Source organism: Tiliqua scincoides, chromosome 1, assembly GCF_035046505.1.
Source record: "Tiliqua scincoides isolate rTilSci1 chromosome 1, rTilSci1.hap2, whole genome shotgun sequence".
Taxonomy (NCBI): Eukaryota; Metazoa; Chordata; class Lepidosauria; order Squamata; family Scincidae; genus Tiliqua; species Tiliqua scincoides.
The window spans coordinates 245,582,566-245,597,639 of NC_089821.1; the positions used below are offsets into that span (position 1 = coordinate 245,582,566).

The following is a 15,074-nucleotide window of genomic DNA, read 5'->3' on the forward strand; positions in this document are numbered from 1 at the left end:
ATTGTGCCCTGAGCATCAACCTGGACGGTTTGGGAAAGGGAGGGGGGAAGCGATGAATTTGCTGGGGGAGGAGAAGACTTTGTTTTGTGTGTATCTACTAATTGCACACTGATGCAAACTGAGACCTAGAGACTGGCTGCAATCCTAAACTCACTTTCCTGGGAGTAAGTCCCATTGAACACAATAGGACTTACTTCCGAGTAGACCTAGCTAGGATTGTGCCTTTTGTCTTATAATAGCAGCCAACATGGGAAGTCCCCCCCCCCCCCCAAAGGAGGCAGGAGGAAAAAGGGGGATGGCTGAAAAGGAATGGGTGTTTTTATTTTTTATCAATTTTTGGAGACAAAGCCATCAAGAGTGGCTTTTTTCTTTTTTTGAAGGGGGAGGAAAAAGAGAAAGGTGAAGATCCTTGGTTAAGCTGGCACAGACCCCAAGCCTATGTAGGTCTACTCAGAAGTAAGTCCCATTTGAGTCAATGGGGCTTACTCCCAGGAAAGTGTGGAAAGGATTGGGCTGTTATACGCACAGATTGAATACCTCAGGTCTAAGTGCAGAACAGACAGGTAAGGGTCAAAGAGGCCACAGGCAGCAGACAGGGTAAAGAAAAGTGGGGTCAAGTGTTAGCTCTTTTAGATGGGGGTCAGCAGGGCCAGGTGCTCAAAGTATACTCAGGGTAGGGCTGGGTTAAAGTCCTGGATAGGGCCCAATCCTATCCAAGTTTCCAATGCTGAATCAGCTTTGCCAACAGGGCACACACTGCATCCTATGGTGGGGGAGGTCTGTCGTAAATGCCTCCTCAAGGCAAGGGAACATTTTTTGCCTTGTCTTAGAGCTGCTTTGAGGCTGCATTGGTGCTGGAAAGTTGGATAGGATTGGGCCCTAAGACAGTCAGTCGTGCAGAGGCAAGACCTGGCAATGCTGCACAGGGCAAAATGAGGCAAGGTTGGATAAGGGAAGTCTGTTTCTCTATTCACATGAGTTACTTCAACTGAGAAACCTTGGCCAGGAGCAACTGTTATTATTGAGCTAGCAAGGTTTCTACTGGCTCCTCTGGTCACCTGGACAGAAGATGTAAAACTCATTCCGGCCATTATGGAGTGGGTAGCAATCAGGCTAAGAGCTTCCTTGGTCTGAGTGATTCCTTGGTGGTGAAAAGCGTAAGGCACCTGAGCCTTGTTGGCAAGTCCCTAGCTCAAGACCCACTGTACATCCATGTGCACTGTCTCCTTCAGCTTTTTCCACACTACCTAGCAAAGGAGGAATGGCAATTTTACCACTCTCAGGGCGCGATCCTACCCTGCTCTGGAACAGGCAAGCTAAGAAGCTTGCACTGTATCCAATGTGGGATATGGGCTCAAAGCAGTTCAGCCAGAGGTAAGGGGAAACTTTTCCCCTTACCTCTGGGTAAGGCGCCCTTGCCCCTTTGGGTCTTCTTGGACTTGCGCCACCTCCTGACTGCCAGATCCCAGTCCTGCGTCCCGCTCCCCGCCCAACCGCCCCCAGGGCCGCCCACCGCCCTGGAACACCTCCCTCTCGCCTCCTCCCCGCCCACCCCAGAGCCTTGCGTCAGCCCAGTCACATGCACAATTGCTGAACATACTTTATATTGGAGGCAGATTGAACTGGCCAGGACAGCATGCGTGGTTGAAGGAGACTGCATACAGCAATGTGTGCAGCTGAGAATACAGTTGCAACTCCCTTGCCCTGAGATAAGGGAAAACTGCCCCCAAAAGCACGTTTTGAAGGAGTCTGACACTGGCAGCAGAATAGACCACCATCTTTTCACACATGGTCAGGCAATTCCACTAGTACAAGACAGACATCCAGTTCCCCACAGCTCTGCTCTTAAGTATACTTTGCTTAGTGATTAATTCCAACCCCTTTAACATTGGATTTCCCTTCCCTGGACAAATAATTGTCTCTGATTAGAAATGATCTAAATTTTTTTTTTTAAACCAACAGTATCCTATCACCTTTTCCCTCCAACTGCTAACATCTATTTTCACTCAGAGCAAAAACTGACAGCTGTTTTGCTTTCTGATCCTGTCAATTTAACAGTTTCTCTCTCCCAGTTTTTATTGCTTGCTTTCATGTCCATTGAGTACCCATGTTAATTTCCTGATAGAAAACCATCTGTTTCAATGGCTTGCTCTTAAATGAGGGAAGTGGAACAAGGAGCCACTGGAGGTCACAGACCCAGGAGTGTGAACTGCAGCAGAGGTTTACCCTCATTTCCTTGCAGTGCAAAGACAACAGATGGAATGAATGGGAGGGGAGGAGACCAAATACACGAGCATGTGTCAGGAAGGCAAAGAGTACTGTGGTATCTTAAGTATGTACTGGCTTATTGGAGCATGAGAATTCATAGGCAGAAACTGATTTCATCAGATATATAAAAAAGCAGCAAGAATGTATTCAAAAATTGTGATAAGGCAACATGCTCTGTCCTCCAAAGGAATTTTAAAGGAACAGTGCAAATAGTAGGATGGGTGCAGGATGACATTGAGAACCCCCCCACCGGCCCCAAGTAATTGAACCACAACAGAGATTTCTGTGTGCTTGGGGCTCTGCCCTGTGGCGTACTTTGCACATCTATCCATCTGGTGTGTGAAGGGAAGGGAGCTTGTGTGATTTGAACTCAGTCCTGGATTAAAGAAGTTTGCAGAACAAGCATACATGTGGAAATACAGCACACACTGACTGCCAAATCTATCTCAAAGGGAACCTTTCCTGTCAATCTTCTTACCTATGCATGAGAAGCCATCATCAGCCAACACGTATCCATGGGCACAAATGCAAACCACCTCCTGCATCTTCATATCCATGTGGCACATATCATTAGCACAGTGGCTGCAGTTCACATGCAGCTTAATTTCAACCTCTCCATGTGCTTCTGTCACTAGAGAAAAGCGGAAAGAAATTTGCACAGGAGTTAGAAGATAACAGCTCTTACAAAACAGGGAACGGTACTATCCATAATAGAATGGACTGAGTAACTTGGAATAGAGAGAGAGAGAGAGAGAGAGAGTCAAGTAAAGGATTTCAACGGACATACATTTTTGTCTGCTTTGTTTGTTTATAATGTACAAAGCAGAAGGTGCACAAATTCCTACATGATGAGATGGTCAAGCACATGGCAAACACCCAGTTATGCACCACTTCTATCTGGAATGCTACAAACATGCAAACAGAACAGGAAGTCCACCACCAGACTCCCTCTCACAGCACAAGAGATCTTCAACTGCCATACAGGGATTCATACATCCCTGTTTGATGGGTGCATCCTACTAAAATCAGGAGGCAAAAGAATGAATTAATATGAACTACAACTTTGCAGAAATTAATTCCCTGACCGAGTATTCTTATTTTTCCCTGAGTCCTGTAGCCGTAATGAAAGAAGAAGTGGTTACCTAGTATGGCTTCTGCCAACAGCAGTGCCTCCTAGCTTGGAACCGTTCCCTTAACCAGAGGTTTTCAAGATAGGAAAGAGAGCCATAGCTCAGTGGGGGAACATAAACTTTGCATGCAGAAGATCTGATCCCCAGTACCTCCAGGTAGAGCTGAGAAAGACCTGTGTCTGAAACCCTGGACAACCGCTGCTAGTCTCTGTGGTCAATTCTGAATTAGATGGCTCAGTATAAGGCAGCTTCGGATAGTCAGGGTTAGATGGGGGCCATGTCTGAGAAGGGGGAGGCCTGCACCCAATGATGTGAGAAAGGCTGTGGGTAGCCCAGGGTCAAGATCTGCCTTCCGTTTGCCTGAAGAATACAGAAATGCTTGCCTGAGTTAGGGGTTCTCACCACACCTAATTTAGTTTGAGAACTTCCAAACCATCCCAGGAGACATGTTGCCTATATCTATCCTTCAAAAATAACAAGGTCTTTTACAAGCACGTAATGACAATAACTTGTCAATGTAGAAAACATGTCACACTTGTAGAAAAAAAATACCTTTTAATGCTGGAGTATACAATGACCCATACTGGTTATTAATAAAAGACACACCATCCTCTCCATCCATCTCTGGATCATTTTGTTCAGCTGCATCACCACCTACAAACAGGACAATACCTTAAAATCTTGATGCATTGCTAAATAAAATCAACATAAAAACACCATGAAGAGTCTTGCGGTGGTGCCTTTCTAGTGCACTACCTTGTGGCTTAAACTTTTGTGGGCTAAAATTACTTCATCAGGTGTATGAAGTGGTCATTTAAGTGGGCAGGTACATATACATTGAGTGAGAGAAGAAAAGGAGAGGAGGAAAACAGCCACCATGTTTTAACAAAGTAAGACCAAAACGCCAAGCAATGCAAGAAACAGTTCAAGGTGTACCACAATAGTGTGCAGAGCACAAATGAACACAGAATCCAATCAAAGGAACACAATATTTAATCAGTGTGAATGTGAGTGATTCCTGATAGATACACTCCATTTACTCTCTTCCACAGAGACTATTTCCTTATGGAAGAGAATAAATGGGCACAAATCCCACATTAATAGCCCAGTCCTATCCCCCATTTATGTCAGTGGACTATGTGATCTGCTGCTGTAAGTCCATTTATGACTGCTGGAAAGGGGTGCCACCTGTAGACACTCCAGAGTCACTGGTGCAAATGGCCAAGGGCTCCATGCACCCACCAACAGCCCACCCAGGCCACACTGGAGCAAGTAAGATGGTGGGGGTGAGAGGGCCATGGGTGGCTTGGGGGAGGATAGAGGCAGTTTGGGGGAGGAATCAGGCACAGTTCTGGGGAAGGAGGGGTGGATTCTGACAGCAGAAGTGCATGCCTGATCCTATCCACGTTTCCTGGCCTGAATCTGTCCCCTATAGCTGGCATGGGTCTGAATAGACGCACAGGCAACCAGGAAGCCTACTGGCAGTTATGGTAAGTAAAAACGTTTTTTACTTAACTCTCGCTGGCCATCTGGTCATCCCCATCATAGCATGCATTGAGCGCTCCTTTGGTGTGGCTGCATGCTATGGACTGGTGAGGGCAGGATTGGGCTATGAAAAATGGTAACTGTCAGGAACAGGAGACCAGGACAGGAGAAAAGCATCTTGGTCTCCAAGGGCTATAGCAGTTTTGAATCTATAGCAGTACTGAAAAGTTGTTGAACTTGGACAAAACATTTCCAAAGGCTGATTCCAGCATAAAACTGCTGAGCTGGAACTCATTTGTAAGTTTGACTCTGTGTACTTTGGACTCTATAGGAGTGGCTACCTAGATGACAACAGAATGTAACTGTTAGTCTTCAGCTGTTTACATTTGATCTTTGCTTATTCTTTGCCAGTAGAAGAGCATGTGATGAAGTGGGCTTTGACCCATGAAAATTTATATCACAAGGTATTTGCTGATAAGCTCCCACAAGACTCTTTGTTATTTTTGCTACAACAGATGAAGGCCACAACCCTAACCAACTTTCCAGCACAGAGGCAAGGGCAATGCAACTCCGAGGTAAGGGAACAAACATTGCCCTACCTTGAGGAGGCCTCCATGACTGCCCCCCACCTGCAGGATGCAGCATATATGCCACTGGCACAGCTATGCCAGTGCTAGAAAGTTGGTTAGGATTGTGCCGTAACATGATTATCCCTTTAGAATCTGTAGCCATGAAATGTAAAACAGTACTACCGATAGTCAATATTACAAAACTTAGAACATCCAACCAAGAAAGAGGAATTTATCTGGCAAAAGATCTAATTGATACCACAGCGTGTTTGAAGTTTTCAGTTTAGCAAAACTTCTGTGGTATTAATGAAGCAAGGGGGCCAAATTTCATGTTACATTTATGCTACTAGCCTTGATGGTGTTAATTTCTTTAATCAGTAACAGCTGGAACACGCCCCCCCCCCCCAGATCAGGACTGCAGTGGAAAGGGAAAGGGGACTTTATCCCTACCCCTAATCACACTCTTGATCTTTGGAGAGCCCAATTTAGTTGCTATTTACCCTGGGGGGAAAAGTGCTTATCAGTGTCAGTGAAAGTTTTCTTGCAGGATAAATAGCAGCTGGATTGAGTCCCCCATGGATCGGGACTAGGAGAGGGTTAAATTCAGCTCTCAAGCAGTGTTGGCCCATGGGCCTCTTTATCTGGTTGTTGTTAATTAAAGAAAAACTAAGCTCACCAATCCTAATAACACTTTAAATACAGGTATCACCTCTACTTTGGCCTGCAGTCTCTGACAGATTCACTGAGCACAAAGATTACAACCGGGGGTGGGGGGGCTACAAAATAAATCTCCACAAAGACATTTGATTGAAAGACTGCTAACGCCACTGTGTGCAAAATGTTAAGCTTCCATGCAGCGAATAGCAATAATACGTATATTATCGCTTTCCTTTTTAAAAAAAATTCTGCTTTGTTTATGGCAACTCATCTAAGATGGAGAACTATATGTTCACATGACCATTCTCTGGTGGTGGCAGATATATGAAGCTGCCACAGAAATATGTCATATATATTCTGGGCTGTTACAAATCCTTTTCTTACTACCAGTTCCTATTCCTGTCCAATCGATCAACTTCATCAATATCCAAATGGCTATTTCACTTACATATCTTTTCAATAATGGTAGGAAACAGAAAAAGGATACTTAAGAATTTAAGTAATCATTCAAAAGGAATTCTTTGGGCTTTTTGTTTGTTTTGAGACAGTACACATAATGCACATGTGGTTAAATTATATTTTGGACATCTCCAGTTTCCTCTCTCTGGTGTTTTCACATTGAGGTCTGGCTGGGTTCACAAGACCGGTTTGTGGTGGCAACTGATGCAACAGTCACACTTTGGCTCAGTAATAAATCATCTGAATGCTTTGGCATCCCTCAATCATGTGTTGAAAAGAGGATTTGCCCAATCCTGGTTCAAACAAGATTTCAAATTTCCCAAAATGTGGCAAACCCAATCCTTATATGCATCTGAAGAGTGCTTTAGAATTCAGATAACCAGTTACCAGACAAAAACATTATACTATAGTAACTTCACCACACCAACTGCCATATTTGTCCATCCACCCACCCTTGTTGTAGCCAAAGGAGAGGTCAGAAATGTCAAAGTATACGAGTGTGGAAAGGCACACCAGAAGCTGAAACACTATTGCTATGGGTTAAACTCAAATCATCCAACCGGAAGCACTTTCTTCCCCTTAAAACAGCCATGAATATGGGAATCCCAGCATGGTAAATAAACTAGAGCACATAGGGAGAGAGTAATTTTCCCCCTGCAAGTTGGATCACTCCAGAAAATTGTCCTGTTGAAGTGGGGATTTGCCACTGAAGTGGCAATTTTGCTTTAGGAGCAAAATAGATGTTAGAGCAGACAATGTTCAGGATTCAAAACAGTGGGTGGGGGACAATGAACCTCCCCCATGAGCTCCAGTTCTAACTGGGATTATCACCCTACACGGCTGTTTTGAAGAAAGAAGGAGGCACTTCTTATTAAAAACACACCTCTGGAGCACTCTGTTTCTGCACTCATATGGAGCAAGAGGCAAGAAGACCAAACACCCATGGATGAGATGGGTAGTGAAAGCTTTTACCACCTAAGGAGACTGATGATGTGGGTTTAACCCATAGTAATAGCATTTCAGGGCCTGACATCTGACTCTGAGGCCTCTGTTAGTAGGCTTTCAATGACACTGCTTTCATTAGTTGTCATGCCAACTGCCAACCATTTGCAAAAGAGCCAAGGATTGACTATGGACTGAATTACTTGCCATATCCTTAGAGGTAATTTTCCTGAGGGCTGAGGTATGATGGCAACAGGACAATCTTCAGAGCAAAAGTATCCTGGTGTTACAAAGTGCAGCGAATGCTTCCTGCTGTTTCTTCTCCTCCATTGTAAAGGCACAAAAACTTATTCCCCTGAAGTTTTTGACTCTGAACAATGGAGGACAAGAAGTAGCAGGAGCCATTTTGAATAATGATCTAAAATTCACAGCAGGATAGTGTCTACCTGGGAGAATTTCCCACAATGCACATAAGGTGCTTGCCCAAACTTCCTCCAAGGGGACAGTGCCTTCTCCAATGATGGAGCTTATACTAGTAGGTATCAGAGCAAAATAAGACACTCTTACAGTGTAAATTGCAGAGATCTGATGCTGTGAATTAATGCCAAATGAGTCCCCACAAAACCCCAAACCATGAGGGTTTGTCCTCAATTGCCAGAATACAAAAGCCAGGATTCTTGTTGCTGCTGCCGCTGTTGCTACTTGAGTAAAGTCTAAATTACGTTATGCTAATCTAGAGTTAAAAGGAAACATATACACAGGGGGTCCAGAATTCTGCACAAGCCTTCTTTCTCATCAAAGTTGCACCTGGAAAATCTGAATGCTCATATCTGAGATAAATCTGGCAAATTTGCATAATTTGCATACTTTAATGATGGTTGCAAAACTTCTCATAGCATAATTTGGAATTTTTTTAAAAAAGATCAAAGATATAAAGGAGAGGAAGGCACACAAGACGCCGATGCAGGGCATTAAGTGTGTCAATGATGAATTTGATATAGGTCCTTCGCATCTGATACTAGAAGTACAGAAAGTACATCAGACTTCCTTCTCTTTAGTTCCTAAGCCTATAGCCAGAGTTTTCTACATAGTTTAAAAGTTCTTTCCAAAGCCATCAGGACTAGGTTTTTTTTTAATCAAAGGAACACAGGGGTGCTCAGGATTCCAGAAATACTATCCCATTCCAGCAATGAATAGCCAGCTTGGATTATTTTTATTATAATGACCATGCAGGTTCATAGACCCTCTGCATACAAACACTGTACCACAACATTCAAAACATTCAGCATACAGAAAGATATAAATACAGATATAGATAATGGCAGCTATAGGGAAATTTTGATTCAGCATTTTGCTGAACATTAATACTAAGGGAGGGGAAGGGACACCTTGAACACGAAGCCACTTTACCTATATATCCTCCGCCTCCTCCACCTGAGGAGCACCCCCCTCCACCCCCTCCGAAACCCCCTCTTGTCTCCCACCCCCACTTCTTCGCGGCTTGGGGGCAGGATTTTCCTCCGGTAGCGCCTTCCAGCAATGATTTTCCCGACCAGAGGAAGGAAGTATTATCATTCCAGCCACCTCCACCACCTGCAGTTTAACAGAAGAAAAAGCAGCTCATGTAAGTTCCTTTCACATTCAGAAAATGCAGAGCCCAGCAGGAGAAGGGCACATCTAGGAATCCAGGCACCTAACAACTCAGATATGGCGAGGAAGGTACATCCCTACTATGCAAGTAAAATGAGTTTTAAAACCGGTTTTAAGTAGCATAGATTGTTTGCTCCCAAGGACTCATGAGAGAGAGAGAGAGAGAGAGAGAGAGAGAGAGAGAGAGAGAGAGAGAGAGAGAGAGAGAGAGAGAGAGATGTAGCATGAGAAGGCTGTAGTGTAGCATATCCTAGGCCTCTGACAATGTAAAGTCAATCTGGCATTATAATGTCAGCTATCAGAGACTTTTCTTCATCTCACAAAGATCAATATGGGAAATCTTGTAACAGATACACAATCCCACACAGATTTATGACTTGTGGGTTATTTTTGGAGAGTAACTCTAAGAATTTACAGGTGACCTTCAGATTCTATTGGTCAGCACTGGATGAAAGGCTGAGATTGGTCAGCACTGGATGAGATTTTGGAACCTGACATTTCTTCGAGCTGTGTGTCAGATGCTGTCCTCTTTTCCCCCCAGACAAACTGAGGCAGCCATTTTGATATATTCTTATTCTTGGAATGTGCTGAAAACAACACAGAAGAGACAGTTCCAGACCAGACACTGAACAGCCAAGAAAGATGCTTTGTATGGTTTTTTAATTATTGTAAATTGTTTTAATGATTGTTTTTAATGTTGTATTTTAAATTGTTTGTAAGCCACCTTGTCTGCCCTTTGGGCAAAAAGGCAGGGTATAAATTAATAAAATAATAATAAAAAATAATAATATCGTGGTAGACAGGGCACACCCCCTGGTCTGCATCAGGCAGATAACATCTTGTTTGGATGTGGGCACTCTACACCAATGTCTGATCACCCAAATTACACTATCTCCGGCCTTTCTGAAAGAGAAGTATCACATAAATCTGACATGTGCATGAAGTCCCGTAAGACATTAGCAGTGAACAGAGCAAGAGGCTCCACCTGCTTCCTCACTATGGGAAGACTGCCGCTGGTTTGGTGAATGTTTGCACTGAGCCAATCGTTATGCTGCTCTTCATACTACGCCACCATCAGTGCTTTAAAATTTCCCAAAGAGAGTGGAGGAATCAGCCAACCATGGCTAGCTGCTTGTTCTACAGAAATGATGAAATAGATGTGGGTGCTATCCATCCATTGATCTGCTCACTGCACGTACGTGGATGTGGCAGGAGCTAAAGACCTTCCACATACTGTTTGTTGTACAGAGGAGACTCCTCTCTCACACACACCCTCAAGCAGCCTGCGGCAGAGCCTTACATGTAAACAACAGCATTCCATCCGCAGGTTTGGTTACTGAACAAGCACTTCTGGATCCAAAGTAGCAGCTATTTGTTAGCCGGCTCACAGGTGACTCCACTTTTTGGGCTAGAACTTGTGAACCTATTGAAGGGAAGCACTGGCAGAACGTGTGTTCTGCTGGCACTGCCTGCCGCAAAAGCACTGTAAAGCACTTTGCAGCAGTGCAAGGAGCTGGTGCACCAGTAGGAAAGCCAGAGTCTTCCAACACACAGCAGTAGAGCGATGGAGGCCTGCCAGAGCAGGTAAGTCTGGCACAGGGGACGGAATTGAGCAGGGGAAGGGTGGGAAGGGGGTTGAATGGGGCAGGGGAAGGCAGGAGGAGATGGGGTGGGGTGGGAGGACTGGGCCCGGGAGGGGGCACAGATCAACACAGACTTGTGCCAGTGATATCTTTGGTCTGAAGTCCTACTGTGTTCAATGAGCATTACAGTACAATCCTTTGCTCAGAAGTAATTTATATCGAACTAAGTGGGTTTTACTCCCAAGAAAGTATGTATAGGATTGCAGCCTAAGGGCCCAATCCTAAACAGTGCATGCCAGTTCAGTGCTGGTGTGCACAGTTTCAAATGTGCTGTAAAGCATGTTTGTGGGTCCTCAGCACCAGCCCAATGCTGGAGTTAGCCAAGCGCTAGCTGGCGCTGGGTTAGCGCTGGTGGAACAGCAGTGCTCCGCCATTCAGCGGTCGCCCGAACCACAGGGCAGTAGAGAGGTAGGTAGGGGTGTAGGGGGGCATAGTATTAGATTAGCATGTTTGTATGCATTTATTGTAAAAGGAGAGGAATCTCTTCTGTTTAGATCAGGGGAGGAGGCATTTTGGGGTGGGGGGAGGGCAGGGAGAGGGAGCAGGGCATGAAGAGAGTGGGACTGGTGCTCAGTTCCACCAGATCCTGAGCTCCGTGCTGGGCCATGTGGCCTGACACAGAAGTCTTTGATTCTGCGGCAGCTCCAGAGCTGCCACAGAATTGAGTAGCCCCATTGCAGGGCTACTTTCCTTACCAATGGGAAGGAGACAAATGTCCCCTTCCCCTGATGAGCTGCCAGTGGCTGCCTGGTTGCACTCAGGATGCCACAGCAGCCATTTTCAGTGCCTCAGCAGTCCCGCAATCTGGGCAGCTCAGGACTGGGCTACCCATCCCCTATGCATGTATGGTGCTTAAGCTGAGGTGTATCTAAGCCGAACCACTTCGTTCATGCTTGGCCCAGTGCTATCATGTCTGCTCAAAAGTGCCACCAAATAATTACTGTGCCTGTGAAAAATCGCCGACAGAGCCATCCGTAACTCAGATGTTTGGAACTTGAGGTGCCAGTGTATAGTAAAAGCTTGCTCTTTCTCAAGGTAGTAATATTAAAATTTTAAAAAAATAAAGACAGGGACACTCTTCCAGGCAGGGCAGTTATTACGTAGGAAATGTGTGAATGAAAAGCAAAAGATAAAAGAACAAAATACCTGAAAATGGGGCTGGTGTGAGCATTTAGGAATGTTAATAAAACCATATACTTTCAGTCTTAAATAATGCAGAGCAAATACCACATCTTAGTCCTATACCTCACAATCAGTACCAAAGAGTATAGCCATGATCATTTAGCAAAGGTGAACTCACCAACAGTTTGTTATGACGTCCTCTTTCTCATGAACGATTGTTAAAAAATTAGAAAAATGGAATAGATTCCCCTCCTTTTACAAAGAATGCATAAAAACACACTAATCTAATCCTCTGCCCATCTGCAAATGCTCGATCATATGGTATATAAATATACTTAATCACAATAAAAATGCTCTGCTGTTTTGATCAGTGTCAACTAGGGATAATTTACCATGTTCTAGTTTTCTAGGAATGCAATCCAAAACATACTTACCTGGGTGTAAGATCCACTGAACACAGTTATGCTGTTAATGACATACACCAACAAAAAACTTACAACAAAAAAAGTTTTAAAATTCACTAACAGAGTACAAAAGGATAGATATAACTATCCTTTACAGCATATAAGCTGTAAAACAGAATTAGTCTGGATTAAGAAAACTAAGGATTCCATTTTGTTTGGAATTAGTTTATATTCAAGAGCTCTCCTAAACACCCATTATACACTACATTTCCTAGTCAACTAATTAAAAACTCTTTGAAACAAAAATTCTCTGAATATCAGAATGTCAAAATGCCATGTCTACTACTTCTTAACTATGTAGACTATTTCCACAAAAAAATATTAAAGTGTAGATAATTTGTGATTTGGTCAAGGTCATATAGGGAAATTATGGCAGAACAGAGAAATATAGTCACAGCTGCTGGACTCCGGGTTCACACCCTTAAAGCCTGAGCTATTCTTGTTTGTGGACAATGATGGCTGTGATCCAAAGAAGTTTAAAATGGTTGGCAACCTTCAATCTTGAAAGACTATGGTATAAGCCTACAGCACCCAGTATTCCCAGGCGGTCTCCTATCCAAGTACTAACCAGGCCTGACCCTGCTTAGCTTCCGAGATCAGACAAGATCAGGCATGTGCAGGGTAACAGTTGCTGTTTAGTTAAGACATTTCTGCCCAACGTTGCATATACGCAATAGAGATCAAATGTGTTTAGCTGTGGACTGCGCAGAAATGGGTTTAATGTACAGGAGAGAACCATGTGAGCAGTTGGAATTTTGTTTGACAAATGGTGACTGCAGCAATTCCTGCATTGAAGAGGCAACGTTTTTTAATTGTGCAGCCTCTCGTTTCTTTGGAGGCAAGAACCGATGCAGCAAAAATGCCAAACACCAGATGCATCAACAATACTTTGTTAGATGGTGCTGAATGACTGTTACCAACTCTCCTGCTATGACTAACAAGGCACTTACAATCAATATTTCTTACCTGCAGCTCCCGCTTTTCCATTGAGTCCTGGAACAGAGGTATCATTCTCCAGTCTTTCTTGGTGAAATGTATATGTTTTGGCCCTGTAGGCCCTGCCACCACCTCCTGCTGCAATGATCAGGGGCACTGGTTTTCCATTCTCCATCTTAACAGGTTGAATTGAGAAATGAACTGGATTTTAGCTGTGTCAAACATGCAAAATCACAAATTTATTCCGCGCAATCTAGTTACAGCTTCTTGCACTAAGCAAGCCCCCAGGACTGCCGAGTAGTCCAAATTACCATTTCATTATTTATGAATCTAATGGAGAGCACCAATTCTGTCCTGTAGTGTAGCAGTGCTCATCAAAAGTATTTCCTTGGGGTATACATCGATGGCATGATCTGGAATGCTGCTGCTACCACCTCTGCACAAATTTTAAAAAGAAGCCCCTTACCAAACTTCTTGCATTATTTCTTTAATTGCAGAAGTGCATGATTTGGTTTTATTTTAAAGGAACTGTGAGAATGAAGAAGCTCCTTTGTTTGCTCCACTGGATCCAGAGCCCCACGTTGAGCCTCTCAGCTCGATATGGAACTTTGTGCCCGTTCAATAGCTGGCGCAGAATCAAGTAACCCCATTGCGGGGCTACTTTCCTTATGGGGATGTAAGTCAATTTAGGATTGGGCTGTCAATGTGTGGAGGCCACCGTCCCACTCTCCCTATTAGTAGCAAACTGCCAGTCTATCCTCCAAAGGACCACAATGAGCTGATAGGAGTGTTAGTAAATTGAGTCCATTAAGTTGATAGGGTATAGTTTAATAACTGTATGCATTTTAGCTGTGTACATACCTTAAATACATAAGTTGCTCCTCCACCTCCACCACCTCCTCCTGCCCATTCATGGACACTCCTGTTTACTTTAATTTCATCTTCAACCACAGTATTTTCTCCAATGCAGACTTTCTGTATGATATGGTTGGTCTGTAGGTAAGACAAGAAGTCAAAGTTTATATAGACCATTCTATTCTTCCTATGTACCCACTACAAGATGTGATCTGTCAAACATCCCTCCTCTTCTCTTCTTCGGTACTTATAAACAATAGGGCTGCTGTTAATGTGGTCATGCTACTTGAAGTCAATGGGAAAGGAATAGGTAATGTGTTGAAAAATCTATGAAGAGGAGCCTATGCTCTTGCTCTGCTTCTGGTCTGGGCCAATTTACTGCTTAATGTAATCATTGTAAAGAGAATTCAGTGTTCATAAAAATGTTATGCAGTCCCATAAAGAGGAGGCATATTTTTATCTGGAACATAGATTATTGGAAAAGAATGCTTTCTTCCTGCCAATAATAAAGGCATTTGGCCTTCAAGTAGATTTCAAGGAATTCTTCAAGAAAGATTTATTATTGGAATCACATGATTGGGGAAACAAAGGCACATATTTGGAGAAAAGGTCAATAGCAGAGTCAAAGATACAGGTCTCTTCCACAATCCATCTGACTATTCATGCTACAGTTCGCGTCAGTCCAGCTTTAAAGTGATGTTGCACTAATGGCACCTTTACCGAAGCAGTACCTCAGTGTGGTTCCCGACACGTGGCAAAGAGAAATGTCTTCATTTCTGGAAAAGGGTTAGCAGCAAGCCCATAACAATGCTAAAGGGGATGTTTGGAGGGACCAGGGCTATGTGCGGTTCTCTGTGCAAACTTTGCTGCCACACCTGTGGCAAAGCAAGCAGA

The 15,074-nt window shown here is 43.8% G+C and overlaps 1 protein-coding gene across 1 annotated transcript in view; it reads right to left on the reverse strand.

Annotated features, from left to right (window-relative positions):
- Nucleotides 1-15,074, reverse strand: part of ALK (ALK receptor tyrosine kinase) — a 690,171-nt gene that overhangs the window by 37,142 nt on the left and 637,955 nt on the right. Inside the window, exons 15-19 of the mRNA XM_066623272.1 lie at nt 14,187-14,318; nt 13,356-13,500; nt 8,921-9,103; nt 3,951-4,052; nt 2,747-2,899 (exon numbers count right to left, since the gene is read on the reverse strand). Coding sequence (XP_066479369.1) covers nt 2,747-2,899; nt 3,951-4,052; nt 8,921-9,103; nt 13,356-13,500; nt 14,187-14,318 — 715 coding nt within the window. The remainder of the gene's footprint in view (nt 1-2,746; nt 2,900-3,950; nt 4,053-8,920; nt 9,104-13,355; nt 13,501-14,186; nt 14,319-15,074) is intronic.